Here is a 19,486-nt window from a genome sequence, read left to right as displayed (position 1 = left end):
GAGACTATATAGGTGTCCTCTCGGCAGTGGAAAGATTGTGGTGGATGTGATGTTTAAGGATTTCAAGTCAATTTTTTTCTGAAGCAATCAATATAATAATCAAGGTATCATCAGCTATGGAGTGTCCAGTCAGATAATACTTTTTTCTTATGCCAATTGATGGGGACATGGTAGTTGTGGGGGGTGGTGTCATTGTTGTATAATAATTTTTTTGAAGCAGAGTTGGCAAAAGAGTTCTCTCCATGTTAGTATGATCTGTGGTGAGGCAGAAGTTCAGTCCCTTGGAGAGTACTGTTAAATCCCCTCCTGTTAGGGGTACTTTTGATAAATTGATAATGGAGTCTCATGTGGTGCCATGCTTTGTCCTGGAGGTGAAGTTCAGTGGGTTGTGGAGTTATTGTAGTTCCACTTACAAGTGTCTACAGCAAAGAAAAGGAAGTTGTTTTTTTTATCATTGCAGTAAAATAGCTAGATTCACATATACAGTGTGTACCAGATATTTCCCGGGGAATTTTGTTGTTACTCTACTCTAAGGCAGCATTTTCAAAAGTGTGGGATATGCTCCACTGGTGGGGAGCATGAAGGGCTAGCTGAGGGATATGGACAGACCTCTTAATTGTTCTTCAGTCTTTTTTAAGGTCTCTAGTTATGGTTGTGTATAAGACTGTAAAAATACAAAGCAAGTGTAGCTGATGCAGAGGTGTCTACGTGAGTTTGCAGAGAGCCTGAAATAGTAGATCTGAGTTGTGAACTGCCTCATTCGTGTCCATGAATGTTAACTTAGATGCCAGTAATATTTTAATGTCATCACTAATTATTTCAGTGCTCATTTATGCCTGTAAGAAGGGAAAGGAAGTATCATATCAAGATGTAGGGAATGAAAAGTTAAGGATGCATTTTAAAATAAAATTCTTAAACCATGGTAAGTCTTTAACAACACATGGAGGTTGTGTGTGGGGGGAGGGCGGGCGGGCAATGGTTTCATTTTCCTCAAGAAAGGGTTCAAGTTTTCAAAAATTTGGGAAATGTTGCTCTAAGACGTTTTAGGCTGAGTGTTTTTCTGCCAGTGTTGCTGCACTAGTGAAACTCCCCAACGTAGATGTGTTTCACTGACATAATGACTGAGTTGTGCCAGCACAACTTACTCAAGTTTTGAAGTAAGGATAAGCTACATCAGTGCCAATCACTTCTTTTTTACCCAGTGCAGTGAATCTATGCTAAGGGTATGCTACACTCGTGCAATAAAAATCTCAGTGTAGCAAGGCCTTTCCACAACTTTTTGTTTAGTACTGTGAGTATGCTTGCTATTCAATTTGATTTTCAGGATTTTTCTTTGTTTGGTATGAGCTCTTTGGAAACTTTTCACCAAAAAATGGAGAAAGGTGATGGGAAGTCATGCAAATGTCATATACTTCCCTCCTCCACAAATGTCTTTTTTATGTATCTGGTTGAGTGAATTAATAAGCTGCATGCCACTTATGCAGAAAGAGTACCACGTTCATATTTATGAATCACTGCATATATGATGTGGAATATGGCAGAGATTTTTCCCCCTTCAATTTTTTTAGACCAACTTTAGTCTATCTAAACCTCTTCTTTTTTCATTTTTCTTCTGACATAATTGATAAACAGTAATAATTAACAAAGGTAAATGGGTTTTTGGTTACATGCAAGACCTATAAATAGTTTAGTCCACTAAACAGTAAATAAAGTAAAAACAATACAAAAGTAATACCTTCGGGTTAGGGCTTTTCCATAATGTGTCTGACAGTCAGGCTATGGGAAAGCAGAGCCGATTGTGGAAGATATACTAGCAGGGTTGGTTTAAACATCCTCTTAATTAAATTCAGAGATCAAAGGGGAAAGATGTAAAAATAATATGGAACAGATGTAGATTAGAGTTTCTGTTCTCTGGGAGCTCAGTGTGGATTACTGTTTACAGGAATAATATATCCGTTTCCAGACAAAAATATTTAAGACGTGTAAAAAAGGTCAGCTATTTACGGGATGAAGAGATGCACAAGATTATTGCATTTGTTAAACAAATATGGTAGGCCAAATTCAGCCTTGCATAAGTGTGTGCAACTCCACTGAAGACTGAATTTCACCCTGGAAAGTCAGGAAATAATCTTTTAAAAAGCTATAAATTTTGGAAAACGTGAAAATGTACAGTTGTATATTAGGAAATCAATGTTTTTAATTTGAGGCTTGTTCTTTCAGATTAACATTCCCTCTCTGCAACTGCTGGACTCGTCAGTATATATATGCATGGCTGCTTTTAAAAATTCCTTTTAAAATGAAAAACATTAAATGGTAGAATGAAGTGGTTTTTTTGTTTGTGTTTTGTTTTTCAAACCCTCTCCCTTCACATCTCTTGGTCACTACTTATTTGTCACTCTCCCTTGCAGTCAGGCTTTGATTAAGGTAATGATCTGCAAGTAACTTTGGGCAGGCAGACAGAGACCCCAGTACCCAGACATAAGTTGCAGAATCAGTATCTAAGATAGTAAAAAATGCATTACATTTCCCTTGTAATCATGGAATTCACAATTAAGTCAGCAACTCTGTCCTTAATGTACATCACTAGTTTTGCTTAGGAATCACATTGGTCTTTAAGCAGTGTTATATTCTGCAGTTTGAACATTGAATAGGGCCGACAAGGATGGAATTGCAGCCATAACTTTGAATTTATGGACGCTCAGTGTCTTTTAAAAAAAAAAAAAAAAATTCTTGCTCTCTCCCTTTGCCAATTCCTCCCTCAACATAATGAGACTTGACACAGTGCGTAGCAATTTTTGAAACTATAATGATGGGCTGTGTATTCAGATGCATTTCAAAATTTATATTTACTAGGTTTTTGTAAACAGGTTGAGAAGAAGAAAAACCTCTTTGAGGTTGGGGAGAAGGGAGAACTATTTTTTCCTCCTTTTGCTCAATATTAATTTGTTTAAATGCAGCTTCTGGCTAGAATCAAACGTTGCTGAGGTGCCTTGAGGAAGACTGTTGTATTTCCAGCTTGACTGGAAGTGAGAATTATCTTAAGTCTTGAAAGCTCGTTCATGTGGTCTTTGCCAGCTCAGTTTACAGAGCAAGAGGTTTAGACAGATCAGCTAAACAATCTGAACTTTCAGGTGCTTATCTGCATTGAACCACTGGACCTTTTGAGATTCTTCCATTGGTAATACCTAATCAATTGTCTAAGAGTTTCCAAGCTATTAGGAATGATTAAAATCTCTTCTGTAAAACGTATTTGCTTTGGTATAGTTTTGTAGTATGAATGCTTAATAACTGTCTAGTAAGAAATCCTTTAGCTATAGCTGTAGACAGCAGCATATTGGACATGTGTGGTTAATCATCTTTTAAAAATCTCTCAGCCCTGAATGTTTAACTTAAACTTCTGGCAAGAACTAGCGCTATATAATAATCAGTTGCAAATTCAAATGAAGCTGTTCCTGATCTCTTACCCAATTATTTGTTGACCACCAATGTTGTGCTTGTTCCTTTGCAAAATGGATTGCAGCAGTTTTTAATAAACACATTTAAAAAAACAAAATTGTTTCAGAGATACCAAGTATGTTGGGTTTCCTGGTGCTAGCTTTTATAGTGAAGTTATAGACCCATAGCAAGTGGGAATTCTACTGGAAATACTGGTATCTTATCTCACAGTCAGGGCCGGCTCTACCATTTTTACCGCCCCAAGCGCAAAAAAAAAAAAAAAGCCACCCGGACTGTACTGCCCCAAGAATGGACGGAATGCCACCCCTTAGCATGTGCCGCCCCAGCACGTGCTTCCTCCGCTGGTACCTGGAGCCGGCCCTGCTCACAGTAAAACTGCTTTCATGCTCAAAATAGTGCCCTGGTATCTGCCATTTTGGTTTCAATAGCAGAGAGTGACTAGATGAATGCCAGGACCAGCTTTTCTCATTGCTGTATGACTTTTAGCAGGACCAACATTTTTGTATTAAGCCCTTTCTTAATCAACTATGTTGAACTCGTATCTGCAGAACTCACTGAGGTACAGAAGAATCTGTGCAATAGCGTAAGAAATGGTGTAGATCAGTGATACTCGGTCTAAGGCTCAGGAGCTGCAAGTGGCTCTTTAATGTGTCTCCTACGGTTCTTTGCCTCACATGATATTAAATCACCATGTGATTTATTTATTAACCAATCTAAGGTATTAACCAAACAGGATGCTTTTACTATGTTATTAACCAAATGTAGAATACTGGTCAGTTATTTTGTTGTGAGAATTCTATATATATAATACATATACATGCGTACGCACACTTTTATACATAGAGAAAGAAACAATGAATTTGACCCCTGAACCACTGAGGTCTGAGTATCACTGGTGTAGATAATACATTGTGGCTCTGTGTGCCACCTTTTAGACAAACTGTTACACTTGGACTTTCTAATTCACACTATATAGCATCCCATCAATTTATTGCCTTGAGCTTAAGTGCATTTCTTTCACAAACATCTTTCTTGTTTAACTTTTAGATTACCAGAGATTGATGACAGTGGCAGAGACCATCACAGCACTAATGTTTCCATTCCAATGGCAGCACGTTTATGTTCCTATCCTGCCAGCCTCTCTCCTTCATTTCCTAGATGCCCCCGTCCCTTATTTGATGGGCTTGCACTCCAATGGACTGGATGACAGGTCTAAGCTGGAACTGCCTCAAGAGGTGAGAGAAATGTGTCTGGATTGATAGATATTTTACAGGGCTACTAGGTTATTTTGGGAGAAGTGAGAGAGAAACTGAGTGAACAATGAAATCTAGAATAGGGAGCGTAAGGTGGAAACACACATTATGGGCATTCCTATTTGCATTGGCCTGATGGATTTCATTGTGGTTACCAGATAAAATCCATTCCAATGAAAGAGAAATAAAACTCACTGTTTTGGAACATTCTGCTGTAGTAAAGTTAAACCTTGTAATCTACCAGCTATAGTGTATTAATGCAGTAAAGGTACTTGAAGAAAAAATACATTTTTGACCTACAGAGAAGTCAATGTTTATTTGTTGCTAGTTGACAGCAATTGTGTGGTAGACACTATACAGACACAGAACAAAAAGATGATCCCTACCCAAAGGAGATCTAAATATGGATTTGGAGCGGCACAAATGGCTGCATTATATTCATTTTGTCCCCTTTACCCACCCATCACCAGCTTACAAGCTCAACAGGAAAGATTGGCATGGCTTGCTGTGGAAATCAGGGTGTGCAGTGACCGGATGACCTTAAGCACTGTCTGAGACAGCACAGGGGAATGGCTGCAGGAGCAGGTAGCTGTCAGCCTGAGGCTTCTAAACCAAATAGGAGCAGAGCTCCACTCCTGGTAGACTTAAAATTAACATACAGCAGCAGCAGGCACCTTTCCATGCTGTTCAACTCCAAAATCCTCAAGGGGATCTCCTCCTCAGAGTTGTGTGAGAGCACCCGGCTGGCCGATGTCTGCTCCTGCTTGGGAGCTGTGTTGCATATTGGCACTAATTGATTACAATATGATCCATATAATTCATTCTCAAAAGTATTGGGAGTTTTAAACCCTAAAACGACATGCAAGGAGGTGTCCAGAAAGTGTTTGGTCATATGAAAGCAGGATGGATGGCCAATATATGGAAGCAATTTGGAAGTCTGAACATATTGGCACGTGAGAGCACGTTACAGTAAAATAGAGACTTTCCAGCATTAATGAAAGTTTCTAAATGTCGTCTTAAATCATCTTGGTTTGGATGCACTGATTTTGGAAAAAGGCCTAAATGTAGCTATTGATGCAAGAATATTGCATTGTTTTATTCATACTATTTCTTTATCTTTTTGCTAACAATGACCCTCAATATTCTCTTGAGTGACATAGGCATCAGTAGACTGTTAATTTCAGAATTAATACCTGTGAAGTGCAACTTGGACACTATGATTCAACTGGCGTTGAAATAAGTTTAAATGCTAGTGTGGGCAGGACAAATCCATCCTCAACACTGGCCGAATAGGGAATAGGAAAATATGTGAAAACACTGGTTATGGAATCTTAATGATGAACAAAGAAAAAGGGCCATGAGTTTATGAACATCTAGTTGCCTCTTTTTGTTTTCATTTTAACTTACGTTTTTTCAACATGATAAAAGAGAAACCAGCAAGAATTTGGCAGAAAAATACATGCTTTTAGTTATCCAGCAGTGCAGAAATACAGCTTGAGATAGAAAACTTCCTAAAAAGGCCTCTTGATATTCGAACGGTGATTATTCTGTAAACCTCCACTTTGGTCACCATGCCAACCCTTTGTTATTTTTATTCAAATCTATATGTCAACTAGTGTTTATAATAGTTTATATTCAGTTGTTTGTCTTAGGAACTGAAAAGTTAAATCTTTCCCTCAGATACCATCGCATGCTTTTTAATAAGCATTGAGTGCTTTGTGTTTTTTTTCTAATGCAGCTAAGCCTACATTGATCCGTCTATTTTTGTTTATCTCCTTGTTTATGTACCAGCATCATTAATGACACCATCAGGAACATGCAGAACTTTGAGAATGGTCAATTACTTCAGCTTACTTCTGCTAGTAGATGTTGCTCTTGCTTTTGATGGGCCCAATTAACATAGCTAATATTGATTTTTTTTTCTTTTAGTTTTTTTTTAGCTGCCAGCTGGAGTGAAATTAATGTGTGTCTGCATATGTGTATTAGTAATCTATATTATTTATTAGTATATGGACTTTTTATTCCTACAGTAACCTGAAAGTCAATGGTCCATAACAAGTGAAAAAAATATAGTCCCTTCCCAATAGAGGGGGAGAGCTTGTCTTTAGAATCTGGAGAAAATTTCCCAACAACTTAACATTAATAATTTTTATTTTCACATTTTGAATCTACACTGTTTGACAAGTAAATGGCTTTCTGAAGGGCTTTCTCAATATTCCTAAAAGACCTAAACAAGAATATATCACTCCCTATATGCTCAAAGTAATCCCTCTAGCACAGGGGTGGGCAAACTACCGCCCGTGGGCCGGATCCGGCCCCTCAAGGCTTTGGATCCGGCCCGTGGGATTGTCACCCATGGCGCCACGGGCCCCACGCTGCTCTCAGAAGCGGCCAGCACAACGTTCCTGCGGCACACGGGCAGGGGGCTCTGTGCGTTGCCCTTACCTGCAAGCACCGCCCCCTGCAGCTCCCATTGGCCGTGAACGAGGAACTGCGGCCAATGGAAGCTTTGGGGGAGGTACCTGGAGGCGTGGCAAGGGCAGCGCACACAGCCCTCCACTCCCCCACCCCCAGGGGCTGCAGTGCTTCCTGGAGTGGCACAGTGTGGGGCCAGGGCTGGCATGTAGGGAGCCTGCCCTGGCCTCGGTGCACACCGCTGCCACCCCGGAGCCGCTTTAGGTAAGCGGTGCCAGGCCGAGCCCGAACCCCTCCTGCACCCTGCCCCCCAACTCCCTGCCCTGAGTCCTCTCCCACAGTCTGCACCCCTCCTGCACCCTAACCCCCTTCCCTGAGCCCCCTCATACACCCGCACCCCTCCCTCTGCCCCAATCCCTTGCCCTGAGCCCCTTCCTGTACATCGCACCCCCTCCCACACTGCCTCCCGAACCCCAACCCCCTGCCCTGGTCCTGCATACAATTTCCCCACCCAGATGTGGCCCTCGGCCCAAAAAGTTTTGCCCACCCTGCTCTAGCAGCTACATTTGGGAAGTTTTGTTACAAATAACTGACACTGACACAGTGATACAGAATTAAGTTGGTTTTCTATAGCAGCTCATAGATAAACAATCTTCTGAGGAAAATATAGTGTTGAAAGGGGTATTCCAGTATAATTAAACCAGAGTTTGGAATAGCCTGGACTAAAACCTGGCTCCTCTGAAGCTTAAATGGTTCAATTTCTTGTTCAAAGAGCCAGATTGTACCACTCTTACACCCAATGAATATACAGTACTTCATTCTGAGAAGTCCCACTGTGGAAGTACAAATAGACTGAATCTGAACTGAGTTTTATCACTTTGCCTCTACTGCTTCACTAGTTAGCTAATATTTTCTTAGCAGAAAGGAAGTTATGCCTCATCGAATGACTGGAACAAGTAAGTGTGGTCTCCACATTCCAAAAATATTTTTTCCAAATAAAGAAAAGCCACAGTCAGTCCCAAACTATGGCAGGTTTCCTCACCTCTTCTGTTGTTTAGCGGTGAGGCAGTACCATGTGGATATTTATAGGATTTTTGATATTCAGGATTCATCTGAGCCTTTGTCTGCCTTTACAATTGTATTTTTAATTGCTGTGTCTGCATTCAAAGTGGTCTCAGGTTTAAAAGAGGAAATAGATTTTTCTTGAAGGTAAACTGCTGGCAGATATGGGGGAAGCTGAGATGCCAAAACACTTTTTAGCCTTAAATATTTTTGCAACTTCCCTCCTCCAAGTTCTCCATTTCCCTCTCCCTCCCGCCTCAGTGAACCATAAACTGGAGCCTCTTATTTTGTTCTCTGATGGTTTCCTCTTATTTTGGAAAAGCTTTGTTTCCAGCAGTCCTGCTCTGTAGCCTTATTTTCAAGGTTTGTAACATGAGTGGCCACTCCTAGTAATTGATTGAAAGTAATGCAGAAAATATTTCCAATACCATTGTAAGTTTTTTACATCACATGTTTTTCTAATGTACCAGATCTAGTGCTCACCTCTGGTGATTGCACACTTTAGGTTTTACAGGGTTGCTCCCCATCTAGGGTTGTCTGCGATGCTTCATGTATGGAATCTAACTTCTGTAGTTTGCAAGAAGGCTTTTTATTTTGAGACCTGTTTTGGCGCTTGTTTGAGTTTTTCCTGAATTACCAGGAGTATTCTAAAGGACTGCAAACTTCTGTGGTACAAATATGCAACAGATAATCTGAGCTGGAAAGTAAACCAAGCTGTACTCAAGTGGGCCTGCAGAGCTCAATAACATGCATCTGTGTCCTCTCCCACTCGTTATGGATGAACGCTACATACAAGCAAACCTTGGTCTTTGGGTACAGTGTACTTTTGATGTGCCCCAAACTGGGGATAGAGCTACCTATGTATGGGAGTGAATTTGGAGATCTGCTAAGGTAGATCTACAGTGCAACCTTATTCTATGTGAATGCATGTGCCTGTCCAAGAGGCGAAATAGAGAAGAAAAAGAGATCCATACTAAGGAAATCTTCATGCAGCTTAATGTGATCATTTATTTTGGAGTTTCTCGCCTATTTTTAAAATGTGTTGTCATTTGCTGTTTGGCATAGCAGGTGAGAGTTTTTTTTGCCATGGATTCTATTAGTACAATCAGAAAGATCAGTATCGGTTATCAGTATCTGTAATCAGTAATATCAGCAGTCAGCTTTAATATATTTGGAAATGCAGCTGCAGGCTGATATCAAAACTATACATTACTGGAAACATATACTGTCCAATATCCTCCATTTTAAAACAAATCAAATAAAAAAACTTCTGCTGTTCAGTTCATACAACAGTGGAAACGTAAAGCAACTAAAAAATGGCGTCATGCAGCAGTACACAAAGCCTTGTAGGGCCTAATAGTTGTATTGAGGCAAAAGCAAACTATTAATATCAGTAACAAAAGAGCTTTACAGTGTGTAGCATCATCTGTTAGCTCAAAGTTTGGAACACTTTTCATATTGTACAGAGATCAGAATAATTACATATAGGAGCTTATTTCCAAATCCTGCCTTTCCTTGACTTCTGACAGTAGAAATCAAAATTTGTCTTACACCCTGTGTGAGTCAAGACGAGTTTTACCCATTCATCAAAAATTTTTGTTTTTTGTTTTTTGGAGTTGGTCAGGAAAAACAGATTTTGACACACAGTTTGTGGAATTACAAGACTGAGCCTTTTATCTCTAACTCTTTTACCCAAAGAAAGAGTTCAGATAAGAAATATGAAGTACCTAATTTAGGCAAATGGAAGAGAACTGAGTTTTAAGAACTAGCTAGTCAGTGGTTTTCAAATGGAGGACATTTAAGAATAGAATCTTGCTATTGTAAACACAGTAGGACTGTCTAGATTTCAATTGTTTTCAACACTTCTGGGTCCAGGCTGGAACAAATGTTTGTGGAGTGTCCAGACTAGTGTTTACGAACATATTGGCTACCTCCAGTTAATTGGCCGTTAGCTTGAGTTAAGTCTACAGGAGACAGACCTTGAGGATTATACTGGTATAGTTAAAGCAGTATACCCCCAGCGTGTGGAAACAGCACTCTTTAAAATGCTATAGCTTTGTTCCAATATAGCTAGTCTCGTATGGAGATCCCAATATAAATGTGCCCACTCTAGAGCTTGTACTGGTGTAACTATTTTAGTTAGAAAATCACAGTCCTAACTGCTGTAGTTTCAGTAGTACACAACTTGTGTGTAGACAAGGCCTTGGGTACATTGGGAAGTCAGCTGCAGAGGGTGAAATTCATTCAAGTTCCAGAGGGCCTTGAAAGAGCCTAAATTCAGCAAAATCAAATAAAAGGATTTAAGGCTTTGAAGCTGTGTATATGGCACTTAGACCTGCAACGTGCCAATAGTGCTACTCACTTGCGTAAAGTTGAGCATATGTGCTTAAATATTTTGCTGCATTAAAGACAAAGTGCTCAGCATCTTGCAGGATTGTGCCCATGGTGGGGGCGTGGGGCTAGAGGCTTCATCACAGGCCTCTAAGGAAACCAGAGAAGGAAAGGGGAGGGGCTGTACAGGAAGACACTTCTGTAAAAATTGAAGTGGAGGGAAGGACAATCCAGTTTACCGTAAATATTTTTAATGTTAGTGCTAAGAGTGTGGTTTGTTTATCAGTAATGTAGATCACAGTGCTGATTACACAGGCTGTCATGCAAATCATAAAAACCTAGCAAGCAATAGCATCTGAATGTTTTCTGGGTTTCTTTTAATTTATCTTTTAAAGTAATTTGCTTGCTTAGCTAAATTGTGAAAATATTGCAACAGTTTATCTGGGGCATTTCATAGTACAGGCTTTATTTGTATATTTCATCTCTTTATGTGCGAAGAAATGCAGGGTGGAAAACACAGTGGAAATTCAAATAGTAATCATTTTGAAATTTCGGATGAGACTGAGCAGTGTTGTTCAGTAAGTGCTGGGAGAGTCAAACACAAGCTAAAACACTTGTTTGGAATGATGTGGTCCCTGTGATCTTGGGCAGATTTCTCTTTTTCTTTTCCAGTGAAGTCAGAATGTGGAAAAGATGACATTTTCACATTTTGAAGGTGAAGTTGTGCTTTAGGCCAAAGCTTGGCTCCATCAGCATTCTAATCCCAACCATTGCAAAGATCTCACTTCTCAAATTGGATCTTAACAAGGGCCTTGTTTTGTTTTTTTGTTTTTGTTTTACTGTTCCAAAACAAAGCCCTTTGTTTCTCTGAATTCCAACATATTAGATCATCTTGACCAAGAGAGTTACTTTGAATAATAATGGCTGCTTTGTGTGTTTCTCCTATTCATTGGTAGAATGATTTCTTGAGGATGCTGCACATCCATTTTGGACCCCCATTTTGGTTGTGATGACCAATTTTAAGTCATTCCTACCTCTCAGCTTTAAGACAGCCATTTGCAGAGTTAATTTCTACAAGCTGCTGCCCCGGCAAATTCTGATTTGGCATGAAGAGCAGCAGCAATGTGAATCCGTGTAAATGGTCATCATGGATACTTGCAGGAATGGAAGAGAAACTTTCCTTGCAATATAGAACCCATAAAAATGTTCTTTAGGCAAGACAACCTTTATGGGGCCAAGTTCTGCCCTCAGTCATACCATTGCAGTTAGCCTTTTAAAAGCTTTCCCTTATGTTGTAAGCATATTCAGTCTCTCTCATGTCTATGCAGAGACGCGTGGCTTTAAGTGGTCTGATCTTGCATCTGCTATGCATGTGCTTAGTTCCATTGACTTGAGTGCATGAGGCTAAGCACATGAGTTTTTGCAGGATTGAGACCGTGAATACCAAGGTGAGAGGTGCCTTAAAAATGCTTCAGACTACTGCTTCTGAACCTTCTTCCTACTGTAACCTCATGTTACCACAGAAGCATTTTTTTTGGACCTTCTTCCCATCTAGCCACAATGGGAGGGGGCAAAGCAATCTCTGAAGCCTGCTTGTGACCCCTCCTCCTCCCACCCCCCGGTTGAGAACCTGTGCTAGACAGATCCCTTGCTGTACACAGGCTTTGACTCTGTTTTCTGCAGATGCAAGAGAGGAGTCTGAGTAACATATGCACAGTGTATGAAATGTTCAAAATAGAAGTATTTTTTTTCTACTTTCAGCATAATGACAGGGTGGGAACTTACTCATTGTTCAGTGAATGAGCTATTTTCTCTGCCTTTTAAGTGTCCTTTTGGGAAACATTGATGCATTTTCCTCCTCTGTTTTTAAATGGAACTGAAAGGAAAGATACAAGCTTGATGCAGGAATTACGGAGTGAGAATTTTGAAGGACAGTGGTCCCTCCTGGTTTTAAAATGAGTTTTGCCATTTACTTCATGAGGTTGGGATGTCACCATATGAATCTATGAAAATTGATTTACCCATCACACTCATAAGATTGATAGACTTGAAGCCCTATTTATTTTGGTCCATAAAAGTTTGATTACACTGTAGGCTGGACTTTAAACTATAACATTCAAACCATATCACATTTTAGTGCTTTGGAGCGTAGTATGATTGATTACTGCAGGAGGCTGGGAAGAACCTTTTTATCGCACAGTTGGGTGCAACGTTGGATATGATGGAAAAAACCATGGCACTGAGTCTCAGAGCCTGGGTCAGCTGACTCCTACTCAGAGGGCTTGGGCTTCAGGGCTAAAAATTGCAGTGTAGACTTTTGGGTTCAGGCATGAGCCTGGGCTCTGAGACGCTCCTCCTTGTGAGACTAGAGTCTGGGCTCTGGGACCTGAGCCCAAATTACGCTGCCATGTTGTAGCCTTTGGAGCCAGCTGTGGCCATGTCACTTATTGTAGTGTAGACGTACAATAAGTGTGGTTTTTGTTTTTTTAACAAAAAACAAGAGATAGCCCATGCATGAATTTCTGGAGGCTGGCATTGTTCACAAGCCAATCCGACTATGCTCCCATGAGTAGGTCATCAGAGCTCTTTGAGTGAATGGTGAAAACCTCTGTACACTTTAATTTTTCATTCTATAGAACATATTGATCCAACTCTGAATGCACGTATAATTAAAAAAAGGAAAAAATTAAGTAACTACAAATGGACACAATGTCAATTAATGGACTCATTGCTTCTTCTCTCCTACACCTTTAAAAATAAATTGAAAAATCAACACTTTCCCAAATATCCTGCAAATGCATGAGTCTTGCAACACAGGGTGGATTGATTTAAATAAAGGCAATTGAAGTCAGGAAGTGGAAAGCCTTGATTTTAATCATCGAATTTTAATCAACTTTTCCATTTGTACTTCTGTTACGTTCTAAAAGTGCATTCTCATTGGTTGATATAAATCAACACGTTTTAATAGTTATAACTAAATTTACACTAGATTTGGTACATCTTTTTGCTACTACATTATATCTATATACATTTACTGAAGCCATTTTATAGTTGTACATTTTTAATGTAAAGTATAAAGCTTAACCTCAAAGATTTAGATGTTTTCCCCTGATTGTTTCTTTATATGGAAAAGCAGCCTGGAACTGAAAAGGTTTAAAAGAAGCTCATGGATTCAGCATATATAATTTTCATTTAAATGGTTAAGCGATTCTAAGTCTAGGCCTTAGCGCATTTTTAAAAAGAATCTAAAAAAGTATTGTTTAAATAACCATAAAAATAAGATTTAAATAAAAATTCAAATTTTTAACTTTGATTTTTACCCACCCTATTTCAACATGACCTGAAGACTCCTTGAGGCTATTATACCTACCTTGATTCTGGCATATGGCAGTTTTTTCAATTTCTAGCTATTTTCTTTCTGCAGTGAAATTTAATTCTAGAATCTTTAAAAGGCTTTTAAAATAGGGAAAACTGTCTTTCCTGTTTACTTTGGGGAATATGGCTCTGATTCAGGAAGGCATCCCTGTTTAAGAAGGGCTCTTAACCAATTGTTTAACTTGAAGCCTGTGTTCAAGTCTCCTTGATTTCAATGACACACAAGTGCTATCCTGAATGAGGACCTAAATTACTATTACTTATTACTTGCATTACTGTAGCACCTAGGAGCATTGTTCATTAACTAGGACCCCATTGTGCTAGAAGCTGTAGAGAAACAGAACAAAAATCGGGAGAAATATTTTTTCCCTTTGAATATAGTAATGCAAATATTATACAACACATGTTTAAACATGAGCAAGCAGAAGTACTAGTGGGATAAATATTAAATGGCATAGTAACAACTGGTTGTGTGATAACCAGCCATCTCTGTGGCTTGCAGTGTAGGCTGTGTGTATAGTACTCTGAAGAGAGACTAATTTCTACACAGCAATTCGACTAGAAGAAGAAAATGTTTGCGAGAGGAGTTTCCCCTATGAAGAAAACTTCACATCTGGTTTGGCTTTTCCTTTATTGGCAAGAGGTTTTATTTTTTTGGATTATGCAGGCACACTGGTCTCTGTAATTAGGATGAAGCTAGCTGTCCATTATAAACCAAATATTTGTCCAATTCTCCTCCAAATACCCCAAATAAATCTTTTCCATACTAAACCAAGCCAATGTAAATGTCACATGGAGAATCTTTTACTAGGGTGAAATATTGCTGAGAAGCTTAAGGAAAATTGGACAAGACTTTTGTGAAATGAGGGGTAAAAGAAAAATGTATTATTATTTTTTGGAAAAGTTTCTTAATGTGTAAGTGGCTTCTCATTTCTTAAACAACTTGACAGAAATTAAACATTTTTTTTTTTACCCTGAGAAATTACAGGTACAGTGGACTGGTTCTGAAGCTTAATTATTCAGTATCCTATGTTGCAAACACTTGTACTCTGCTTGGTAGGTATTTGCAGGATCGGACCTTTAGTTATTAAAGCCTCTGATGCATATATGAGGATCCCTGGGAAATTCCTAAATTCAGGGTCTTCTACTTAAAACACACGAGCTTCCTAAATCATGCACCTGTGCCATGCTACATGGTTTCAAAGAAGCACATGGGAACTGCTCTGCTGTCTACCCCTTCCTATGAAAACAGCTACAGTTCACATGTGTCTTAAGGCTAGTACTGGAGGCACTGTATTGTGCACACATAACATTTATTGTGTTAAAACTACATTGGTACTGAATGTAAGTCCAAACCAACACACATGCCATTAAAAGTCTGCTTTTAAGGGCTGGAAGATGAACCCACACTAAACTTCATGGTACTCAGTTTATTTACTGCAGAATCCCTATTTTGAGTCCATTAAAACACAAAAATCTTTATTGTGGAATCAAAATGAGGAATACTGACCATTACCCTGTGCACCTCCCACTGAAGATGTGCAAGCCTTAACAACTCAAGTGTTAGAAAACCAGGAAATGTGGAGTTATGGGGTTCTCCACATACCCGTTCTTTGTTTTATTATTTGTTAGGTAGGACCTAGGGACGAACTGAGAATGGGACTCCATTATGCTAAACTCTGTTAAAACCTAGGATAATACAGTCCTATCCCCAAAGAGCTTACCTCTTAAAAGAAGGTTAGTGTTACAATATAAAAAAACCCTACAAATGTTAAAAAAATAATAATCCAGGAAATAAAAAAATAGGGTAACATTTCCTTCATAACATAACCACACAAACTTAACTCTGCTCCATGGATGTCAAGAGGAACTGGGACTATCATAGTATGGAAGGGACAGCATTAATTCAGGTGATTGGCATCAGTGTGTGAGAAGCCATGTTGCAAAGCCACACATGAGTTAGTGTCCTCACTGGTGCGTCGCCAGGACTTCTCAGGGCACGTACTATGGCCATCTCCTCAAAAGCTTGGGAAAACATGCTTTGTAGTGTGCTCTTAAGGCCAACAGATTCAGGCTGTGTTAACCCAAGGAGCGTATGTGGAGTAGAAGTACATTTAAGAGTCCATGTACAACATGTAAAATGTATCTTTATAAAACATTTAAATTTCATGTTTGAAGCTTAATATAATACTATCCTGACTTAATTTTGCAGGCTAACCTGTGCTTTGTGGATGTAGACAACCATTTCATTGAGCTTCCAGAGGATTTGCCCCAATTCCCGAATAAACTCGAATTCATTCAGGAAATCTCTGAGATTCTAATGGCGTTTGGAATTCCACCTGAGGGAAACCTGCACTGTAGTGAAAGCGCCTCAAAGATGAAAAACCTCCGAGCATGTGACATAGTTTCTGATAAAAGAAATGGGAACATAGCAGGATCACCTTTAAATTCATATGAACTGCTAAAGGAAAACGAGACCATAGCAAGGCTTCAAGCACTTGTTAAAAGAACAGGTGTGAGCCTTGAAAAGGTAAGTTATGGAATTGCATGTAATCTCTTTGGGAGTTGTATTACAGAATTGCAGTAGCTACTGAGTGAGTGAAAGATATACAGAGTGATGGTCTGAATGCTTGGGCCTTACCTTCGCTAGAAAAAAGTGTATTTTTAATACACGTTAGCTAACCCATATTAACATCATAGTATAGACAAAGTCAAGTTGTTGTGGTTTGGTCGAGGTTAATCCCTTGGCTCCACCTAGAGTTTATTTTTCCCTGTTGACATGTTAAAAATATTTTCCTTGCCTACACTAGGGTCTTAACTCATGTTAGATAATCAGTGTTTTAAAAACATACTTTTATTTTTCTTATGTAGACATGGCCAGAACTGGCATACAGTTATTTGTGGAGACACAGAAATTGGTGATTTGGCATCTTTCTGTCGCAGTTTCTCCACCTGTAGAATGTGGATAATAATGTGCCCACATCAGCGATGCTGTGAGGTTTTATTCATTAATGTTTGTAAAATGTTTAGGGCCTGGTTTTCAGAGATACTGAGCAAATATGGCTCTCATTGTTCTCAACTGTGGGTTCTCAGCACCTCTGAAAATTGGGCCCTACCTGCATAAGTGGTGTTATTGAAAGGTCTCCAAGGTTTGTTTTTTACATTTCTGATATGGAGGGAAAATTCTCTCAAAAAGGTTTGCTTGTTTGTCTTGGATGTTTGTTTGTCTTGCATGTTTAAATTGCTTCCCACAGACCTCTGATCTTGGAAAAATGACTACTCTACTTGCATAGCAACTTTTTTTTGATTCTGCACATCAATATTAATATGAAGGTCAATACATAATGACTTGGAACAGTAATAAATATGGATTTATGATGCACCTGAGAGAAATACATATTCACCTACTATGCCTGAATAGTAAAGTCTCTTGTGACCTCATAAAAGTGTTTTGTTTTTTTTTTCTAAGGACCAAAGAAAGTAAATGGTGTGTCTGTGTATTCTATATATTATCTATCTTTTTAAAAATGCCTATTTTTAGTGTCCTGAGCATTGGAAGTGAATATCCAGTTTATTATTGGAGCTATAATCTCTTATACTAACAGTCTTTTCAGCTGAGTTATTAAATGTTGCTCTCCTTGATAGCTGTTTGGAATCTTCTGGGTTATAGGTTAGAATGTTGATTGGAGGAATAACAATTGGATAACAAATGGGGTCTGAGTGTGGGCCTGCATTCCTTGTGTACCAAACCTCCCATGAAGGAAGGGACACATTTGGTTCTTGTATGTTCCCTTACTCTCTCAGCTGGAAGTGCGAGAGGAGACCAGTAGCAACAAGGATCTCAAGGTTCAATGCGACGAAGAAGAGTTCCGGGTTTACCAGCTGAATATTCAAATCCGAGAAGTTTTTGCCAACCGTTTTACGCAGATGTTCGCAGACTATGAAGTATTTGTCATTCAGCCGAGTCAGGACAAGGAGTCTTGGTTTACCAACAGGGAGCAGATGCAGAACTTTGATAAAGTAAGTTTGAAAAGAAGTGCAAAACTGAGTCATGTTTGTTTAAATAATTACTAATCAAACCCGGAAGTACAAGTTATTAGAAGTGGTCAGAAAATGTGGGTGTGGTGGAGTGAGGAAGGAACGTTGTGAACATTTGAATTTCTTCATTGAAACCTTCCAATCAGTTGTAAAAGATGCATATTATTATACAAATAATGAAATTTATATTTGAAGATATTCTAGTGCTTGTGGTAGAGAACAAAATTATGTAGATAACAATAGGCTCCCCGGCCAACATCTCTCAATGCTCAGATCCCGAGACCCCTCCATGCTGCAATGTCTGCACAGCTGTTTTTAGAGCAGGAGCCTGTGTCTGTCGACCTGGGCTTGGAGGATCGCTGTCATGGGCTGTGAAGACATACCTCTTGGACTGATCCAACCATAGGCGCCGACACCATGGATGCTCCGGGGCTGGAGCGCCTCGGGGAAAAATTGGTGGGTGCTCTGCACCCATTGGCAGCCAAGGTCCCTGCCCTGCCCCAGCTCACCTCCGCTCCGCCGCCTCCCCTGAACGCGTTGCGTCCCCGCTTCTCCTCCCAGTGCTTGCCACTGCGAAACAGCTGTTTCACGGCATAACAAGCTGTGGGAGGGAGGAGGAGGAGCGGGAATGTGGTGCACTCTGTGGAGGAGGTGGAGAAGAGGCGGGACCAGGGCAGGGATTTGGGGAAGTAGTCCAATAGGGACAGGGAGGAGGCGGAGTTGGGATGGGGACTTCGGGGAAGAGGTTGGAATGTTGGCAGGGCAGAGGCTGGGCCGGCAGGGTCGAGCACCCACCGACGCCAGGAGAAGTTGGTGCCTATGGATCCAACATGCACTGAAGTCAGTGAAAAGACTCCTATTGACTTCAGTGGGCTTTGGATCAGACCATAAGTACATAATGTGTGTATCCAGTATTGGTTTTGCCACTGGGGGAGCTTAGCTGAGCTAAAATTTCAAAATGTTGGGTTTTTCTAAAGTCCTTTATATTTTTTGTTTATAAATGAAGTGCTAAAAATAGAGGATTGCCAGGCAAACGAAAAAAGTTTGCATAGTATATTTTTCAAGATGGAGTTGGCATGCACAGTAAAATGGAACGTTGTCCGCAAAAAAACAACAACAAAAAAACCCCCCAAATCCCCAAAACAGAAGGCTTTGGATGTCTCTCAAACTCTTCAATATGTCCTTGGTTAGAAATACTTTCACTTTAACGATATACAGAACTATAACAAGGCATTGTATAGACTTTATATAAAAAGTCACTTGTCTCTGTTTGTTCACTAGGCATCTTTCTTGTCAGACCAGCCTGAACCTTACTTGCCTTTTCTCTCAAGATTTCTGGAGACACAGATGTTTGCGTCTTTTATCGACAATAAGATTATGTGCCATGACGAAGATGACAAAGACCCAATTTTGAGAGTGTTCGATTGTAGAGTAGATAAAATTAGACTGTTAAATGTTAGGACACCAACTCTGCGCACATCTATGTATCAAAAGTGCACTACCATTGATGAGGCAGGTAAGAGTAACAAGAAAATTTCTTTCAGATGTAAGGAGTT

General features: G+C 39.7%; 1 protein-coding gene across 8 annotated transcripts in view; it reads left to right on the top strand.

Moving 5' to 3' along the window:
• DENND5A (DENN domain containing 5A) overlaps positions 1–19,486 on the top strand; it is a 98,581-nt gene that overhangs the window by 46,545 nt on the left and 32,550 nt on the right. For all 8 annotated transcript variants that reach the window (XR_010600511.1, XM_005291704.5, XM_005291702.5 and 5 more), the window contains 4 exons: positions 4,504–4,691; positions 16,105–16,422; positions 17,697–17,912; positions 19,212–19,446. Coding sequence is in view for 7 of the 8 variants with exons in the window: in XM_005291704.5 (XP_005291761.2) it covers positions 4,504–4,691; positions 16,105–16,422; positions 17,697–17,912; positions 19,212–19,446 (957 nt within the window). In the remaining variant the exon portion in view is untranslated. The remainder of the gene's footprint in view (positions 1–4,503; positions 4,692–16,104; positions 16,423–17,696; positions 17,913–19,211; positions 19,447–19,486) is intronic.

Source organism: Chrysemys picta, chromosome 4 (assembly GCF_011386835.1).
Source record: "Chrysemys picta bellii isolate R12L10 chromosome 4, ASM1138683v2, whole genome shotgun sequence".
NCBI lineage: Eukaryota > Metazoa > Chordata > Testudines > Emydidae > Chrysemys > Chrysemys picta.
This window is presented reverse-complemented; position numbering and strand designations above follow the sequence as displayed.